This window comes from Cervus elaphus, chromosome X, assembly GCF_910594005.1.
Source record: "Cervus elaphus chromosome X, mCerEla1.1, whole genome shotgun sequence".
In the NCBI taxonomy this organism is placed as follows: Eukaryota; Metazoa; Chordata; class Mammalia; order Artiodactyla; family Cervidae; genus Cervus; species Cervus elaphus.
Window position 1 is genome coordinate 53,766,354 of NC_057848.1, and position 15,706 is coordinate 53,782,059.

Consider the following 15,706-nt stretch of genomic DNA (forward strand, 5'->3'; position numbering starts at 1 on the left):
GATTGGGAAGATCCCCTAGAGAAGAGAATGGCAACCCACTCCAGTATTCTTGCCTGGAGAATCCAATGGACAGAGGAACCTGGCGGGCTACAGTTCATGGGGCCACCAAGAGTCAGGCACAGTGAGTAACTAACATGCTTACTCTCACTTCAGAGGAAGAATAAGGATGCGGATGATATAGAGAGGTAGCAGGAAAACAGTAAGTGTGTGGGCTCATGCAAGTAGAGAGAAAGGAGTGTTATAAAGAAGAAAGCCTGGTAAACTCTACCGAAGGCTGCTGAGAGGAGGGGTAATCTGAGGACGGAGAAGAGTCCATTGCCTCTGGTAACATGGAGGACGTTGATGACCTCACTAAAAGAACGTTTCATAGAGTGATGAATGCAAAAGCCATACTGGAGTGAGATACAGAAAAGAATAAAAGGTGAAGGAAAGAAGACACTGTGTGTAGATAATGTTTTGGAGAAACATGGTTCTAAAGGGAAATTGATTTGGTGAGAACAAGTTGCTTAAAGGAAGATGTTTGTTTTTACAATGTGAAGCAATAGAAAATATTTTAATACTACTAGGAAGAAGAACTTGTTAGAAACAGAGAAGTTGAAGATGCAAGAGATCAGAGGATTATAGTATTTTATGGTCCCTACAAAGACTAGAAGGTCCAAGGTCCAGGGAATATGTGAAGGAACTGGCCTCTGATCAAAGGAATGACACTTATACTGTGACAAATATATACTGAATACTTACTATGTGCTTGGTTTTGTTTCAGGTACTATAACAACAATGCATAAAGCACGTTCCCTGCCATCACATAGCTCACAGTTTCAGTTCAGTTCAGTTGCTCAGTCACGTCCAACTCTTTGTGACCCCATGGACTGCAGCACACTAGGCTTCCCTATCCATCACCAACTCGCGGAGCTTGCTCAAACTCATGTCCATTGAGTTCGTGATGCCACCCAACCATCTTATCCTCTGCCATCCCCTTCTCCTTCCCTCAATCTTTCCCAGCATCTTTTCCAATGAGTCAGGTCTTTGCATCAGCCAAAGTATTGGAGCTTCAGCTTCAGCATCAGTCCTTCCAGTGAATATTCAGGACTGATTTCCTTTAGGATAGACTGGTTTCATCTCCTTGCTGTCCAAGGAACTTTCAACAGTCTTATCCAACACTACAGTTCAAAAGCATCAATTCTTTGGCGCTTAACTTTCTTTATGGTTCAACACTCACATCCATACATGACTACTGGAAAAACCATAGCCTTGACTAGATGGAGCTTTGTTGGCAAAGTAATGTCTCTGCTTTTTAATATGCTGTCTAGGCTGGTCATAGCTTTTCTTCCAAGGAGAAGAAATGTCTTTTAATTTCATGGCTGCAGTCACCATCTGCACTGATTTTGGAGCCCAAGAAAATAAAGTCTGTCACTGTTTCCATTGTTTCCCATCTATTTGCCATGAAGTAATGAGACCGGATGCCATGGTCTTAGTTTTTTGAATGTTGAACTTTAAGCCAACTTTTTCACTCTCCTCTTTCACTTTCATCAAGAGGCTCTTTAGTTCCTCTTTGTTTTCTGCCATAAGGGTGGTGTCATCTGCGTATCTGAGATGATTGATATTTCTCCCGGCAATCTTGATTCCAGCTTGTGCTTCATCCAGCCTGGCATTTCGCATGATATACTCTGCATATAAGTTAAATGAGCAGGGTGACAATATACAGCCTTGACATATTCCTTTTCCAATTTGGAACCAGTCTGTTGTTCCATGTCTGGTTCTAACTGTTGCTCCTTGACCTGCATACAGGTTTCTCAGGAGGCATGTCAGGTGGTCTGGTATTCCCATCTCTTTCAGAATTTTCCACAGTTTGCTGTGATTCACACAGTCAAAGGCTTTGGCATAGTCAATAAAGCAGAAGTAGATGTTTTTCTGGAACTCTCTTGCTTTTTCTATGATCCAGCGGATGTTGGCAATTTGATCTCTGGTTCCTCTGCCTTTTCTAAACCTAGTTGAACATCTGGAAGTTCTCAGTTCACGTACTTTTGAAGCTCCACTTGGAGAATTTTGAGCATTACTTTGCTAGCGTGTGAGATGAGTACAATTGTGCGGTAGGTTGAACATTCTTTGTCATTGCCTTTCTTTGGGATTGGAATGAAAACTGACTTTTTCCAGTCCTGTGGCTACTGCTGAGATTTCCAAATTTGCTGGCATATTGAGTGCAGCACTTTCACAGCATCATCTTTTAGGATTTGAAATAGTTCATCTGGAATTCCATCACTTCCACTAGCTTTGTTTGTGGTGATGCTTCCTAAGGCCCACTTGACTTCACATTCCAGGATGTCTGGCTCTAGGTAAGTGATCACACTATTGTGGTTATCTGGGTCATTAAAATCTTTTTTGTATAGTTCTTCTGTGTATTCTTGCTACTTCTTAATATCATCTGCTTCTGTTAGGTTCATACCATTTCTGTCCTTTAATGAGCCCATCTTTGCATAAAATGTTCCCTTGGTATCTCTAATTTTCTCAAAGAGATCTCTAGTCTTTCCCATTCTATTGCTTTCCTCTGTTTCTTTGCACTGATCACTTAGGAAGGCTTTCTTATCTCTCCTTGCTTTTCTTTGGAACTCTGCATTCAGATGGATATATCTTTCTTTTTCTCCTTTGCCTTTCGGTTCTCTTGTTTTCTCAGCTATTTGTAAGACCTCCTCAGATAACCATTTTGCTTTTTTACATTTCTTTTTCTTGGGAATGGTCTTGATTACTGCCTCCTGTACAATGTCACGAACCTCCATCCACAGTTGTTCAGGCACTCTATCTATCAGATCTAATCCCTAAGTAGACAGAAAGTTATAATTAGGTTGATTAATGCTATAAGTATAGCTTGCTATGTCAGTGCTGGGGAGAGAGAGAGAGAGAGTCATTGTTATGGGATGAATTTTGTTCCCCAAAGAAAGATATGTTGAAATCCTAATTCACACTGTCTTAGAATGTGACCTTATTTGGAGATACGGTCTTTACAGAGGTAATCAAGTTAAAATTAAGTCTTCTGGAATATGACTGGTGCTCTTATAAAAAGAGGAAATTCAGACAGAAAGACACACACACAGTCAGACGCCACATAAAGTTGAAGGCAGAGACTGGAGTGATATGTCTAGAAGCTAAGAAGTACCAAAGATTGCCAGCAAACCACCAGAAACTAGGAGAGAGACATGGGTCAGATATTTCCTGCCCTCAGAAGGAATCAGTGCTGCCTTGATCTGGGACTTCTGGCCTCCAGAACTACAAGAAGGAATATCTGTTTAGTACACTCAATTTATGGTACTTGTTATGGCAACTCTAGCAAACTAATACAGGCACCCAAACCAATCTAAGGCAAGGGGTTGGTCAGGTTAAGGGAAGACTTCCCAGTGGAGGTGTTATCTGAGCTGAATCAAATAAGTAGGGCTGCATGGGTGGGGCCTGGGGAGCCATTCCATATAAAGTGATCATCTGCAGTGGTTTGGACGTGAAAGACAGTGTGCATGTCCAAGCTACTGCAAGTAATCCGACATGGCTGGATCTAGTGTGTGTGGGCAACGGTGGTGACAACTGAGAGCTGAGAAGCTGGAGCCAGTTCACGAAGGGCCTTCTATTCCAAGCCAAGGAATTTGGACTTCATCCTGAAGCCAAATGGTGGCCTCTAAATATTCATTCTCCTCCCCACTAGTCACCAGCCTAACTCCATTTTTCCAGGAAAAGTTTTCTCACATCTATTGTGGAACTTCTCACAGAGAAATATAAAAAACAACTTGCTTCTTGACCTCAAATATGAAGCTTACTCCGTGAAAGAAGGGACTATGTTCTGTTTACTGAAATATACCCAGTGCCTGGCCAGTGCTTGACATGTAGTTGTTGTTGTTGTCTAGTGGCTCAGTCGTGTCCAACTCTTTGTGACCCCATGGACTGTAGCTTCCCAGGCTCCTCCGTCCATGGGATTTCCCAGGCAAGAGTACTGGAGTGGGGTGCCATTTCCTTCTCCAGGGGATCTTCCAACCTGGGATTGAACCTGAGTCTTCTGCATTGAAGGTGGATTCTTTACCGCTGAGCCACCTGGGAAATCCTTAACACATAGTAGTCTCTCAATGAATAGTTGTCCCTTGTGTTCCTAGGGACAGCATGGGGACTTCTTAGCTCTCTTTGGAATGAAATTCCAAAACCTCCATATTTGCTTTCACTCTTCTCTCCTCTTCTTCCTTCCTGCCACTGATTACCTTCCAACAACCTTCCACAGTTGGCTCTCATTTCACTTCAGTTGGTTTTCTCTTTGGATCAAGAACCCTGGGAGCTTCTGGTGTGCTTTCCCCCACCCCAAATCAGTACTTCCCACATCAGGCAGCCTCTCATGCATCCAGGTTCCTACTGTCCTCAGGAGAGCCTGGTTCACACCATGCTGAGACCTGCAGCCCAACCTTGTCACCTTACTTCTGCCCTTAGTTCTGCCAGGACTAGTGCTTAACTTAGCCTAAGCAGGGTCATTAGGTCAGTTTCAAGGAAGTAGCTCTGGCCAGAATGGACCAAAGAACAGGTGGCAGCTTTGGCAAGAGGATGCAGTTGAGGCTACAGGGTGGGTAATGAGATTGCTAGGCTCAACAGGTGGGCAGGGTCAGGTAATCCGGGCAATCTCTAACTGAGCCAAATTTGACCCATGGGGCCTCCATTGAAAAAGGCAAAATAGAGAACCAGAATGGGAAACTAGGAACAATGATAATCAAAGTAAGATGCTAGCAGAAACCAGGTGTTCAAGTCAGATTGAATTCATTAAAAAATATACATCTCCTCACATCTGCCCATTTCTACATGCATAAACACACCCTAACTGGAGCAATCACACAGAAACACACATATGCATCCATGCACACACCACAGACAAAATGTTGACACAGGAGACCCATACCCACAGTGACAGAATCTAGGGTGACCTGCTTTGGTTGGCAGATACTGTAACACTTAACCTGTCTGCAACTGGCTGGGAAAGAGGCTCTTTATACATGCATGTCCGAAATAATAGAAGCATCACTTAAAATAAAAATGTCCTTTATAATTTGCTTCAAACAGATAGCTTTTGGTTTTCTTATACCAAAATGAGCATGATACAACTTTTTCTGAATGATTCCAAGGCATCTTTAAGGGCACTCATTATTGGAGGCTGGGCTTAAAAATAGGCTGTTGTTAGGAGCCATGTCGAAATACATAACTCTTTATCTCTCCACTAAACGGCCCTGGTGTAAACATTCTATTTACATAAGCAGTCAGATTATCCATATATGTGCAGATATATACGGGTATGAATATACACACACACACCATCTTTCGTATAAATGTCTCCCTACAAAATGCACAAAAATCATTCCGTGTAGATACACACACGGTGCATTTACTTACAAGCAACCTGTGCACTCCCTGAAGCTAAGTTTGGAAGTGGCTCCCTTTCTTTCGTCATTTTCCTTCCTTCCTTTGCAGACTAATTTTTAGGATTAAGGAGTTAGTGCAGCATTCACTGCAGAATTTGGTGGTTTTAATTGGTCGCACATGACTTAGTTAAAGGAGGCATTTTAACTACAAAGAACTTTACTGGGAGATGTGCTCAGGGGGAGTTATTAAAAGCAAGTCCATAACAGCTCCTTGGGAGGCTATTATTTTGCACTTCTCCATGCACCCCCCCCCCCAAGAGGGTATGTGTACTATTGGTAACAAGGTGAGAGGAAATTCCCTGACTTCATTAGAAACCCGGAAAAATAACTTTTCCTTCCCAATATCTTCCTTTTTTGCTGGAACACATTTCTTCTGAAAAGTGGTATGGCAAAATGACCAGCCCCAAGTATCCTTTTTGTCTAATAAACTCTCTGGAGGTTTAGGATTTATCCCTAGAGAATAACCCCCTCCCGCACCACACACAGATGCAGCAAAACAGCTACCTCATTAACTTGAAGTTGTTAATAACTGGGATACCACGTATACTGCTAATATTCCTACGTGTGCCACTTCAGGGAGGGGAGAAAAAAAGTTTCATGAATATTTCACCATCATTTGCTTTATTTACATGTAAATAATGTGCTCATTACAAACCCTTATCTGTTCACTGAAGCCAGGCTGGCAGAGCCTAGTGTGACATGCTTCGTTGGCAGATACCTTAACACCTGATCTGTTTGGCATTGGCTGGCAAGGAAATGTTTGCAAGTACATGTCTCAGATAATAGAAGAGTGCTTGCAGTGGCCAAATCTTTTTCATTGTAATTGTTTCAAATGGATGCCTCTATGGTCTTACAAGTTATTTATAATTAACATATAATATTAGATTAGTTTCAGCTGTACAACACAGCAATTTGATATTTTTATGGATTATGAAATGACCGTCTCAATGAAACCAGTTACCATCCATCATCATACAAAACTGTTACATTACTGACTACATACTCTATGTGTACATTACATCCCCCTGACATATTTAAGTTGAAAGTTTGTATCTCTTAATCCCCTTATCTATTTTGTCCATCCCTATCTTTTCATGCCAACTGGACCTGACACAATTTGCCCTGTTCAAGTTGACTCCAGGTCATTTCTATGGACACTAATCATTGAGTTGGGCTGGAATATAAGGTGTGTCCTTAGTGTATCAGACTGTTTAATCATCCAATAAATGGCCACAGGCTATCTTATTTTTAAAGATGTATCCTGTCTTCTTTCTAAAGTTTTTGCTTGCTGATTATATTGTTTATGCCTCCAGTAGCGCTTTGATGTCTTCTAGTCTATCCTAAGCTCACAAACCAAGCTGAGTTACAGTTGTGTATGAGGTAAGACTGAGAGCCCTAGGAGTTTTTCTGTAAGTACTCTGTATGAGTTTTGATGTATGGATTTTATATAATCTATACAAGATTTTGCTGCTCCAAGGTTTTTAAAGGTTAATTTTTAGAGTTTAGCTTTGAAAGTATTAGACAATTATGGTTTTTAGGAAGGGAACTTTCAGATAAGTGAGACATCATTATAGTTAGGGTTAATATAGACAAACTAAACCTCATTAATTTGGATTCCCCTACTTTATAATATGAAATTGCCTTCTTTATAAACAAGGTTAGGAGTTTACTATTTCACCAGCTACAAAAAGAAAGGAGATAGTTGGTGGTAAATGAATATCTTAGAATCACATGGGCAATGTGTTTCATTTATATAGGAAGCAAGCATTTGTTGCTGTTGTTCAGTTACTAAGTCGTGTCTGACTCTTTGTGATGCCATGGACTGTAGCATGCCAGGCTTCTCTGTTCTCCCCTGTCTTCTGGAGTTTGCTCAAATTCATGTCCATTGAGTCAGTGATGCTATCTAACTATCTCATCTTTTGCCGCCCCCTTCTCCTATTGCCTTCAATCTTTCCCAGATCAGGGTTATTTTTCAGTGAGTTGGTTCATCACATCAGGTGGCCAAAGTATTCATTGGCTTCATCAACGGTCCTTTCAATGAATATTCGGAGTTGGAAACTTGACTATGTTTATCTATTTATTAGTATGGATCCCATTAAGCCATCTACTTGGTAAAACAATTCACTGTATTTATTTGGAAGTAACAATAACAAACAATGAGACCTCAGTTAATCAATCCACTGAGAAAGAAGTTCATTTGAATAAAGTCAGCCTGGTATACAGAGACAGAGAGAGCTAATGGAAGCCCTCAGTCCTTAGCTAGTGGTAGTGACAGTTAAGAAAAGAGAGAATCAAGGCCATTTTCGTGGGGAAGTTAAAGGTCAGCAGTGTCTTTAGCTCAGGAATAACGTGTGTGGGGTCATGTCCCAAGGAAGCAAGAATATACCCTACAAGACTGAGAGCGTCTCAGCCTCCCCTTGGAGCACAACTGGAATGGAATATGTTTCTGACATTTCTCTGTGAAGCGAGTTCCTGAAAAAGAAGAGTCAGTTATTAGCGGTATTCCCTTATAGCTTTGAAAGAAATTCTGACTTTTCATTAAGTCAGACTGGTCTTCCCACCAATTAATAGTAGACAGCTCAATATGTGCTAGGCATCATGCTAAGTGTTTTACATATATTCTTTCATTTAAGCCCTGTGAACTTTGCAGGTAGATATCATTTCATTGTATAAATGAGGAAACTGCAATTCGGTTAAAGTGATTCACTTAACCAAGGTAGTGAATGGTGAAATTAGGTTTCAAACCCAGTTCTAACTCCGCAGCCTGCTATCTTAACCATTACCATGTACTGTAGTTCCTCAAGAGATAGGATAAGGCAAATATTCTTGGGTGCTATAACAGGTACATGTCAGTAACTAAGCTGAGACTCAGGGGTTCTTAAAAGCCCTCCTTACCTATGTTCAAGCCCATGGAGCAATGAACTTCAGCTAGTCCTGGCCTGGGATGATGATTACAAAATGCATGAAAGAGAAAGGACAACATAAGTGTCCTAATTTCTAAAATAATCATCCTTGAGTCTACCTCTAAACAATCCAAATGGAAGTTATTGCTCAATGTTTGAAACTGTGACCAAGGCCAAACTGGAAACATGCTTTAACTTTCAGGAACAAAATTGTCAACATCAGCCAATCAGTCGTGTACCAGCTAGCACCGGTGGTGAAAATCATGCTATTTTCATGTCACTGAAAAAATAAGTGGCTATTGTTTAGAGCAAAGGATCAATATCAATACTGTGTGAAATGAATTCACAAGTGTTAAGAGACACTTATGAGGAGGTGAATAGCAAGAATTGCTCTTATGAAGAGCAAGAATTGGTTCAGGAAAGATGTCCATTATGATGTACAAATTGATCTTCCAATCATTGCTAGGACCCAGATGGAAGTAATGAAAAGGTCAAAGATTTGCTTTGTTAAATGTCTTAATGCCTTGCAATAGTAAGAATGTTGGCTGGGAATCCAATTGGGATGAAGAAGCTAACTTGTTCTATAAGAAACCCTAAACACAAGCAAGTTTCTGAAAAGATATTAGTGCATTTTGAGTGACGAATGAAAACGGGAAGGACTTGACATTTGTACTGAACTTTCAAGGGAAGTTGGATAAAACAAAGTATTCTTAAGCAGAATAGTAACCAGGGTGGTAGATGGCTTTTCTAGTATGTCAAAGAAGTGAAAGTGCTAGAAACCTCAGAGGCAAAGTCCGTGTGCCAGAGATCCCAAAGTGGGTGCAGGACCCAACCACACATGAGGATAACTATTCTTCCAACAATGATTCTATTCTGCTAACAATGATTATGCTATCCATGTAGAATTCAATTCTCAAAGACAGGCAGTCAGGCTAATAGGGTAGTCATTCTATAGTACTATTAGGATTATGTGCCTGGCTTCTTCACCACAACAGTGCTGAGGTTGGCAATTTTTCAATTTTAGTTGTGCCTAAGGGCATTCAAAAATCCCTGTGGGTTCAGCTCTGTCCTTGGCTCTTGGAATAATTATAGTCTTGCACATGAGTAGTAGAGATTCAGTCTTACTCTGACTTTTGCATCCCATAAATTTATTGGGGTCCTTCTTAATTTCCTACAACTTCTTCTAGAATCCAAATCTCTTATTTGGTTCCCCAATTGACAATCTGTTTCCCCCGAGAGTAGCATTCTGATTTGCCTCTCTACGTGCCTTCCTAATCCTTGTGTGTGTGTGTTAGTCCCTCAGTCGTGTCTGACTATGTGACCCCTTGGACTGTAGCCCACTAGGCTCCTCTTTCCATAGAATTCTCCAGGCAAGAAAACTGGAGTGGGTAGCCATTCCCTTCTCTACATGATCTTCCCTACCCAGGGATCGAACCCAGGTCTCCTGTGTCTCCAGCATTGCAGATTGATTCTTTACTTCTGAGCCACTGAGGGAGCTCCTTTGTAGCAGGACTCTGTCCCTTACTTTAGAACTATACTTCTATCTACTCTGAGAACTCCTGGATTCCTTCTGCCTATTTCTTGCATTGACTTCTACTATTGCCACTTCCAGGTGTCCCTGACATTTTGGTCACCTTCTTGAGTTTGTTTCATAATACTTAAGTCCTTCTTAGAGCTAATGTAAGCCCTGATGGCCTATCTGATCTTTAGATTGTGGCCATCTCTGATTTGACCCGTAAGCCTGGACAACATTTAATGACTCATAATGTTAAGAATAATAAAGATAATAGCAATAATAATAATAATTATTTGAATGATACCCTCAATCTCCAAAGTTACTTTACTTATCAGACTAAACTCAAAGGGACTTTTGACCATTTGTAGAATGTCTCAGAAGATGAAAGTTAACCTCAGCTGAGGAAATTCAATAGAATGTATCTAAGGAGCTAAAGAAAATACTCAAAAATAAGTTCCATTGATTTTGTTTTTAGAATCAATGGAATAAGTATATAGTTTCCCAGGGGACTTCAATGAAAGGGACAACTCTCATTTGTATATGTAAATTTTGATGACTTTGTCACATAATCCCTCCAATTACTTTAGTAGTACTATGAAACACCATTTGATATCAGTTTTATTAAACACTAATCTTGACCAGCTGGAAGAGTAGTGATACCAGACATCGTGTCCCCACACTTTGCTTTTGTCTTCATTCATGTTTATGCCAGGAATGATCTTGTGCTACAGATGAAGCTGGGCACAGAAGATAAATTTGAAGAGTCTATAGAACTTGAGAAGCAGAAGAAACACTAAAGCTTGGAAACAGTGGAGCCCCCTGCCAGAAAGCCCTAAATATTATTTGCCTCTATTCTTGGTTTGCACTAAAGTTAACCTGTGAATCCCACTCGGACCCCCAATTCATTTGCTTGGGTTCCTGATGATACTTGTCTAACTCTTGGCAGTCTTCTACTCTTAAGGTACAGAAATCTGTCTCTAGGACCCCTCTCCGGAGTTCTAGCTCCAGATATACTCTGGAACCCAATTATAACCTTTCACAATTAGTACCATTGCCTTGAGAGCCGTGCAGCCTCCCCCACATCCTAGCCTAGCCACCCTGTATAAAAAAGTCTAACATGGATGTGTTCTTAATTTTGAGGCAAGTACTGTTGGCAAACTTCTTTTAAGGCAAGACTGAAGTCCGTGTTGCTTCTTCTTTACCTTGACTTGCTCATTCCAGATTTCTTCTCCCTCTTTCCTGAGCGAGGAAAGTACCAGCAAAGTACCAGCACGGAGGTACCAGCAAGCCATCTGGCCAAAACAGCGAGGGTTAAGGTATAAATTGAAGCTGGAGCTCTTCTAATCTAGTATGACAGTTTGTACTGATCAGGTTAATGAGGATAATTTCTCTTTGGCTTGTACAGAGACATGAAAATGTAATCTGATCTGCTATTAATTACTCTGTCCAATCATTAACATAATGTTTCACTGAATAGAGAAAGGCTCTTCACACTGCGGGAGCAGTGTATCAACCAAAGCACCATAATAAAAAAAAAAGTGCTGCCTTTTTTGTTTGGCAGGGAAACTGTACTATCACTGTGAGAAGCACATGCACTTTGACGTGTTTCTCACCAGTAGGGAGGAATTGTCCTGAGCCGTACACCCTCCTCCAGTTCCCTCGGGGAAATTACACAGAGTTGTGTGATGATTGGCATGGAATAGGGAGGTACACTGTGGTTTTGGGAACAGAGAGAAACTAACTAGTCCACAACAAGATTAAGTAACTGCAACTTGAGTGAGAGGAACATAATGCTTTATCAAATAAATAAAATAACTTTAGATGGCTCTTTTTCATTCTTTTATTAACTATTTATTGAACAATTATTCATTGTTAAGCTCTGTGCTGGGCACTAGGGATGTAGTATTCAAACAAAACAGACACGGATCCTGCCTTGTGCAGTTTATAGTCCAGGTAGAGGATGTATGTATATATATGAAATCTCACGCAGAATATTTTGAGACACGTGCTCAGGGCTGGTGCACTGGGATGACCCAGAGGGATGGGATGGGGTGGGAGGTGGGAGGGGGGTTCAGGATGGGGAACACATGTAAATCCATGGCTGATTCATGTCAATGTATGGCAAAAACCACTACAATACTGTAAAGTAATTAGCCTCCAACTAATAAAAATAGAGGGGAAAAAAAAGAAATCTCATGCAGAATATTCTAGTGCAGCTGTGAGAAATTTATAATGAGAAAGTTAGGATGCTTTAAGAGCATATGATAAACAGACTGGGTGGAACTCAAAGAATGAGCCAAGTAAAAAGCGAAGTAAGGAAGGGGAGAGAGAATAGCATCTTTGAAAGTTATGAGGAGGCAAGCAGGTTTGAGGAACATCCAGGAAGGAAATGAGTTCAGAGAGCAAAAAAGCAACAAAATATGAGACTGAGAGAAGTGTAATATATGTTTTGGCCATGAACAAACTCTAGATGGGCTACAGACCCTTGAAAGTTGACAGGTAATGTTGGTCACTTCCATAGGGCATCCAGACTTTTTCCTAAGGGCAATGGGAAATAGCTGAAGGTTTCTAAGCCCAGTTGAGTTTAGACTAGTAGATTTTTAAAAATATTTCCATATAGCTAACACACCAAACAAACCCCTCAACTATCTCAGAAACCTGGATTCAAGAGTAAGAGAAAGACACGTCTGGATGGAGCAGATGTAGCCTTTCCACTCTGTATGTCTGCACAGAAGGCTTGGCAGAACCCCTGAGAGGCCAAAAAGTAATTACACTTCTACTCTGGATCCATGTCTTAACCACAAGGAGTGTGTTCTGCAGGCTCTATTTTCTAATTGAGGGTAATTACAAGAAGTTAAAGCTAGATTAGAGACAATTAGACCCTATACAAGAGGGAACTCTGTGGGTGGTCAGGAAGGGAGTAGGAAGAACCAGCTGGGAAAGTGTTTCCCAAACCACTTGGCATTCTTTGAGTCATATTACAGAAGGAGGTTTTTTTGGGGGGAAGGAGTCTATCTGTGCTCCTGTGTGGTGCCTACCTGGAGGGCAGGCAGGTGAAATAGGTAAAGACAACACACACACACACACACACACACACACACACACATCACTGACAGCCAATCAAGATTGCCTTTTCCTCAAGCCAAAGTGCTAGAAACCAATAAGTGGAAATAAAGAGGAAAGGGAGGTGAGGGTCCCATTACTATTCAATTTAAGACATCTTATTTGAGCAACTACTTTTTTTGTGCTGCTCTGGATCTAGTTGCTGTGGGAGATACATGGTGAGCAGATGATCTTCCCTTTAGAGGGTCTCCAACTCTATTCGAGGTGTTTGGTGTGGCTGGAGCACAGAGGGAGAGAAGGAGACTGGTGAGGGGTGAGGTCAAGAGGTGGCCACAAGTCAGGAGGAGGAGCTCTGACTCCTTTTCAGGGGCACTGGAGAACCACGGAGAGTGATAAACTGTGAAAGTAGTGTCAGGTGTGGGTTTTAGGAAGATACATCTGGCCACTGTGGGGAAGGTGGATGAGGGGGCATAGCAAGGAGCAAGATTAGGGGGCTCAGTCAGAGCTGCCTGTGGGGAGAGTTGGGGATGTCTATGACCATGAGGAGAAAAATGAGGAGGAGAGGCCAGAAAAAAAAAGTGACTTGTTTTAAACTCTCTTCATCCACCAAGCCTCCATTGCTTTGATTAGTCATTGATTCATTCAATCAACAAATAATTATCTTGTGTCTGTGTAGAGTACAGTGATAGGGGGCATCAAGAGTAATAAGGATGATGTTATTCCAGTCTTCAAGGGGCTTGATTAACTACCTGTTCAAATGAGTAGAACAGTCAATAGCTGCTCTACGATTTTAGACATGATTCTGATAGCGGAGAGACAGACAATCTAAGAAACAACAGTAGGCAGGATGAATGTGCATAAACCCTGAGGAGAGGCACAGTGGAAGGCACCTAAGTTTGTAGGAGAAGGGTATGGTGGCTGTGTGTGTATGTAGAGGTGTGTGCGTGTGTGTGTGCATACACATGGGCACATTGGGCACATGCACATAATGAAACCAAAAACCTTAACACCAGCAGATATTTCTATCACACACACACAGCAAGAGAGACAAAGACAAAGACAGAGAGATAGACTTTTGTAGCAAGCAAATTTGGGTGTTTTTGAACTTTCCTCTAAGAGGCGTGGTAGAAGAGCTCGGGAGAGTCACTTGTCTGACAAACTTATTTTACCATGCAAGGATTAACCTGGAATTCCCATGGACATTAGGTCTGTAAGGATTCAGGGAGGGTTCCTACGCTGTTGGCTCTTTCCCTTGAAGGAGGGAGCAGCAGTGGGCTGAGCCCCCAAGTACTCAGCCTAGTGCTTGGCGTCCTTCATAGAAGCCCAGGCTGTCCTGAGAACAAAAAGACTCCCTGGGGGTGGTGGGGGCCCTGAGCTCCCCTTAGCAGATGCCCACTGACTCATAAGCCGTCTCACTGCCTTTTGAACATCCTTGTTTCTCAGGCTGTACACGATGGGGTTGACCATGGGAGTGACCACAGTGTAGAACAAGGAGAAGATCTTGTTCAGGACAGCAGTCTGGGTTGCTGTGGGGATGGCATACACTGTTCCCAGTGTTCCGTAGTACAGAGTGACCACTGTGAGGTGGGAGGAGCAGGTGGCGAAGGCTCGTTGCTTTCCTGCAGCTGATGGAATCCTGAGGACAGCAGCCACAATGTGCATATAGGAGGCTACGGTGAGTAAGAAGGGCACCATGGTGACGAAGGAGGCCAGGAGGAAGGTGGTTTTCTCCACGGTCTCAGTATCAGAGCAGGCCAGCTTCAGCACAGGGGCCAGGTCACAGAAGAAGTGGTCGATCTTATAGGTTGCACAGAACGGCAGCTGAAAAGTCATGGCAACAGTGACCACAGGCGTTAGGAAGCCACCCAGCCAAGACCCGCCTGCAAGCAGGACACACGTGTGGAGGTTCATGAGCGATGGGTACTGCAGGGGGCTGCAGATGGCGAGGTAGCGGTCGTAAGACATGGCAGTCAGAAGGAAGCACTCAACTACTGCCATGGAACCGAAGAAGTAAAACTGGACCACACAGCCCACAAAAGAAATCACCCTGGGACCGAAGAGAAGGGTCTGCAGCATCTTAGGAGCAATAGAGGTAGTGTACCAGATCTCAAGGAAGGAGAAATTGGACAGAAAGAAGTACATGGGGGTTTGGAGGTTACGATCAAGAGAAATGACGATAAGGATAAGAAGGTTCCCCAGCAAAGTCACTACATACATTCCCAGAAATATCCCAAAAAGAAAAAACTGTAACCCGTGGAGACTCCCGAATCCCAGCAGGAGGAATTCTTTGATTGTGGTCAGATTACCCATATCTGTGAGATTCACGCATTAGACCTGAGGAAAGGAGAGATATAGCCAGTTGGAAAAAGAGCCATGCTACTGGAGGTGGGTAACACCATCGGATATGTCATATATTATAAAACTCAAAGACCCTGGTTTTTCTCGTCGGGAATAAATTTTCTGTTTTGTTCTACTAGGTGTATTTACCTAATAGCCACAGAGAAATCAGAAACTATGCCCTGGAGAGTTAACAGAGAGGATGTCTCTTTGGCTCTTTTCCACTCTTTCCCTTGACATAACCGGTGATGAATCCACCTTTGGGAGTCTCACAGTGGGAGGCAAACATGTCTTAATGGGGACATGGCAAGAAAGCTTCTCTCAACTCTTGAAACTCAGCTTTTAAGACTCAATGGAAATGTGACTCTAAAATTATAAAATAACACTGGAATTCACATCACCCCATCTCCCCCCAGACCCCTAAATCAGGGTGGGTTTCACCAGGAATGTAATTG

At 42.1% G+C, this 15,706-nt stretch overlaps 1 protein-coding gene across 1 annotated transcript; it reads right to left on the reverse strand.

Moving 5' to 3' along the window:
• Positions 1–14,210: 14,210 nt before the first annotated feature.
• LOC122690312 (olfactory receptor 6N1-like) lies at positions 14,211–15,224 on the reverse strand. The gene has a single exon (XM_043897371.1). It carries the CDS (start codon positions 15,222–15,224, stop codon positions 14,211–14,213), a length of 1,014 nt encoding a protein of 337 aa, XP_043753306.1.
• Positions 15,225–15,706: the final 482 nt, after the last annotated feature.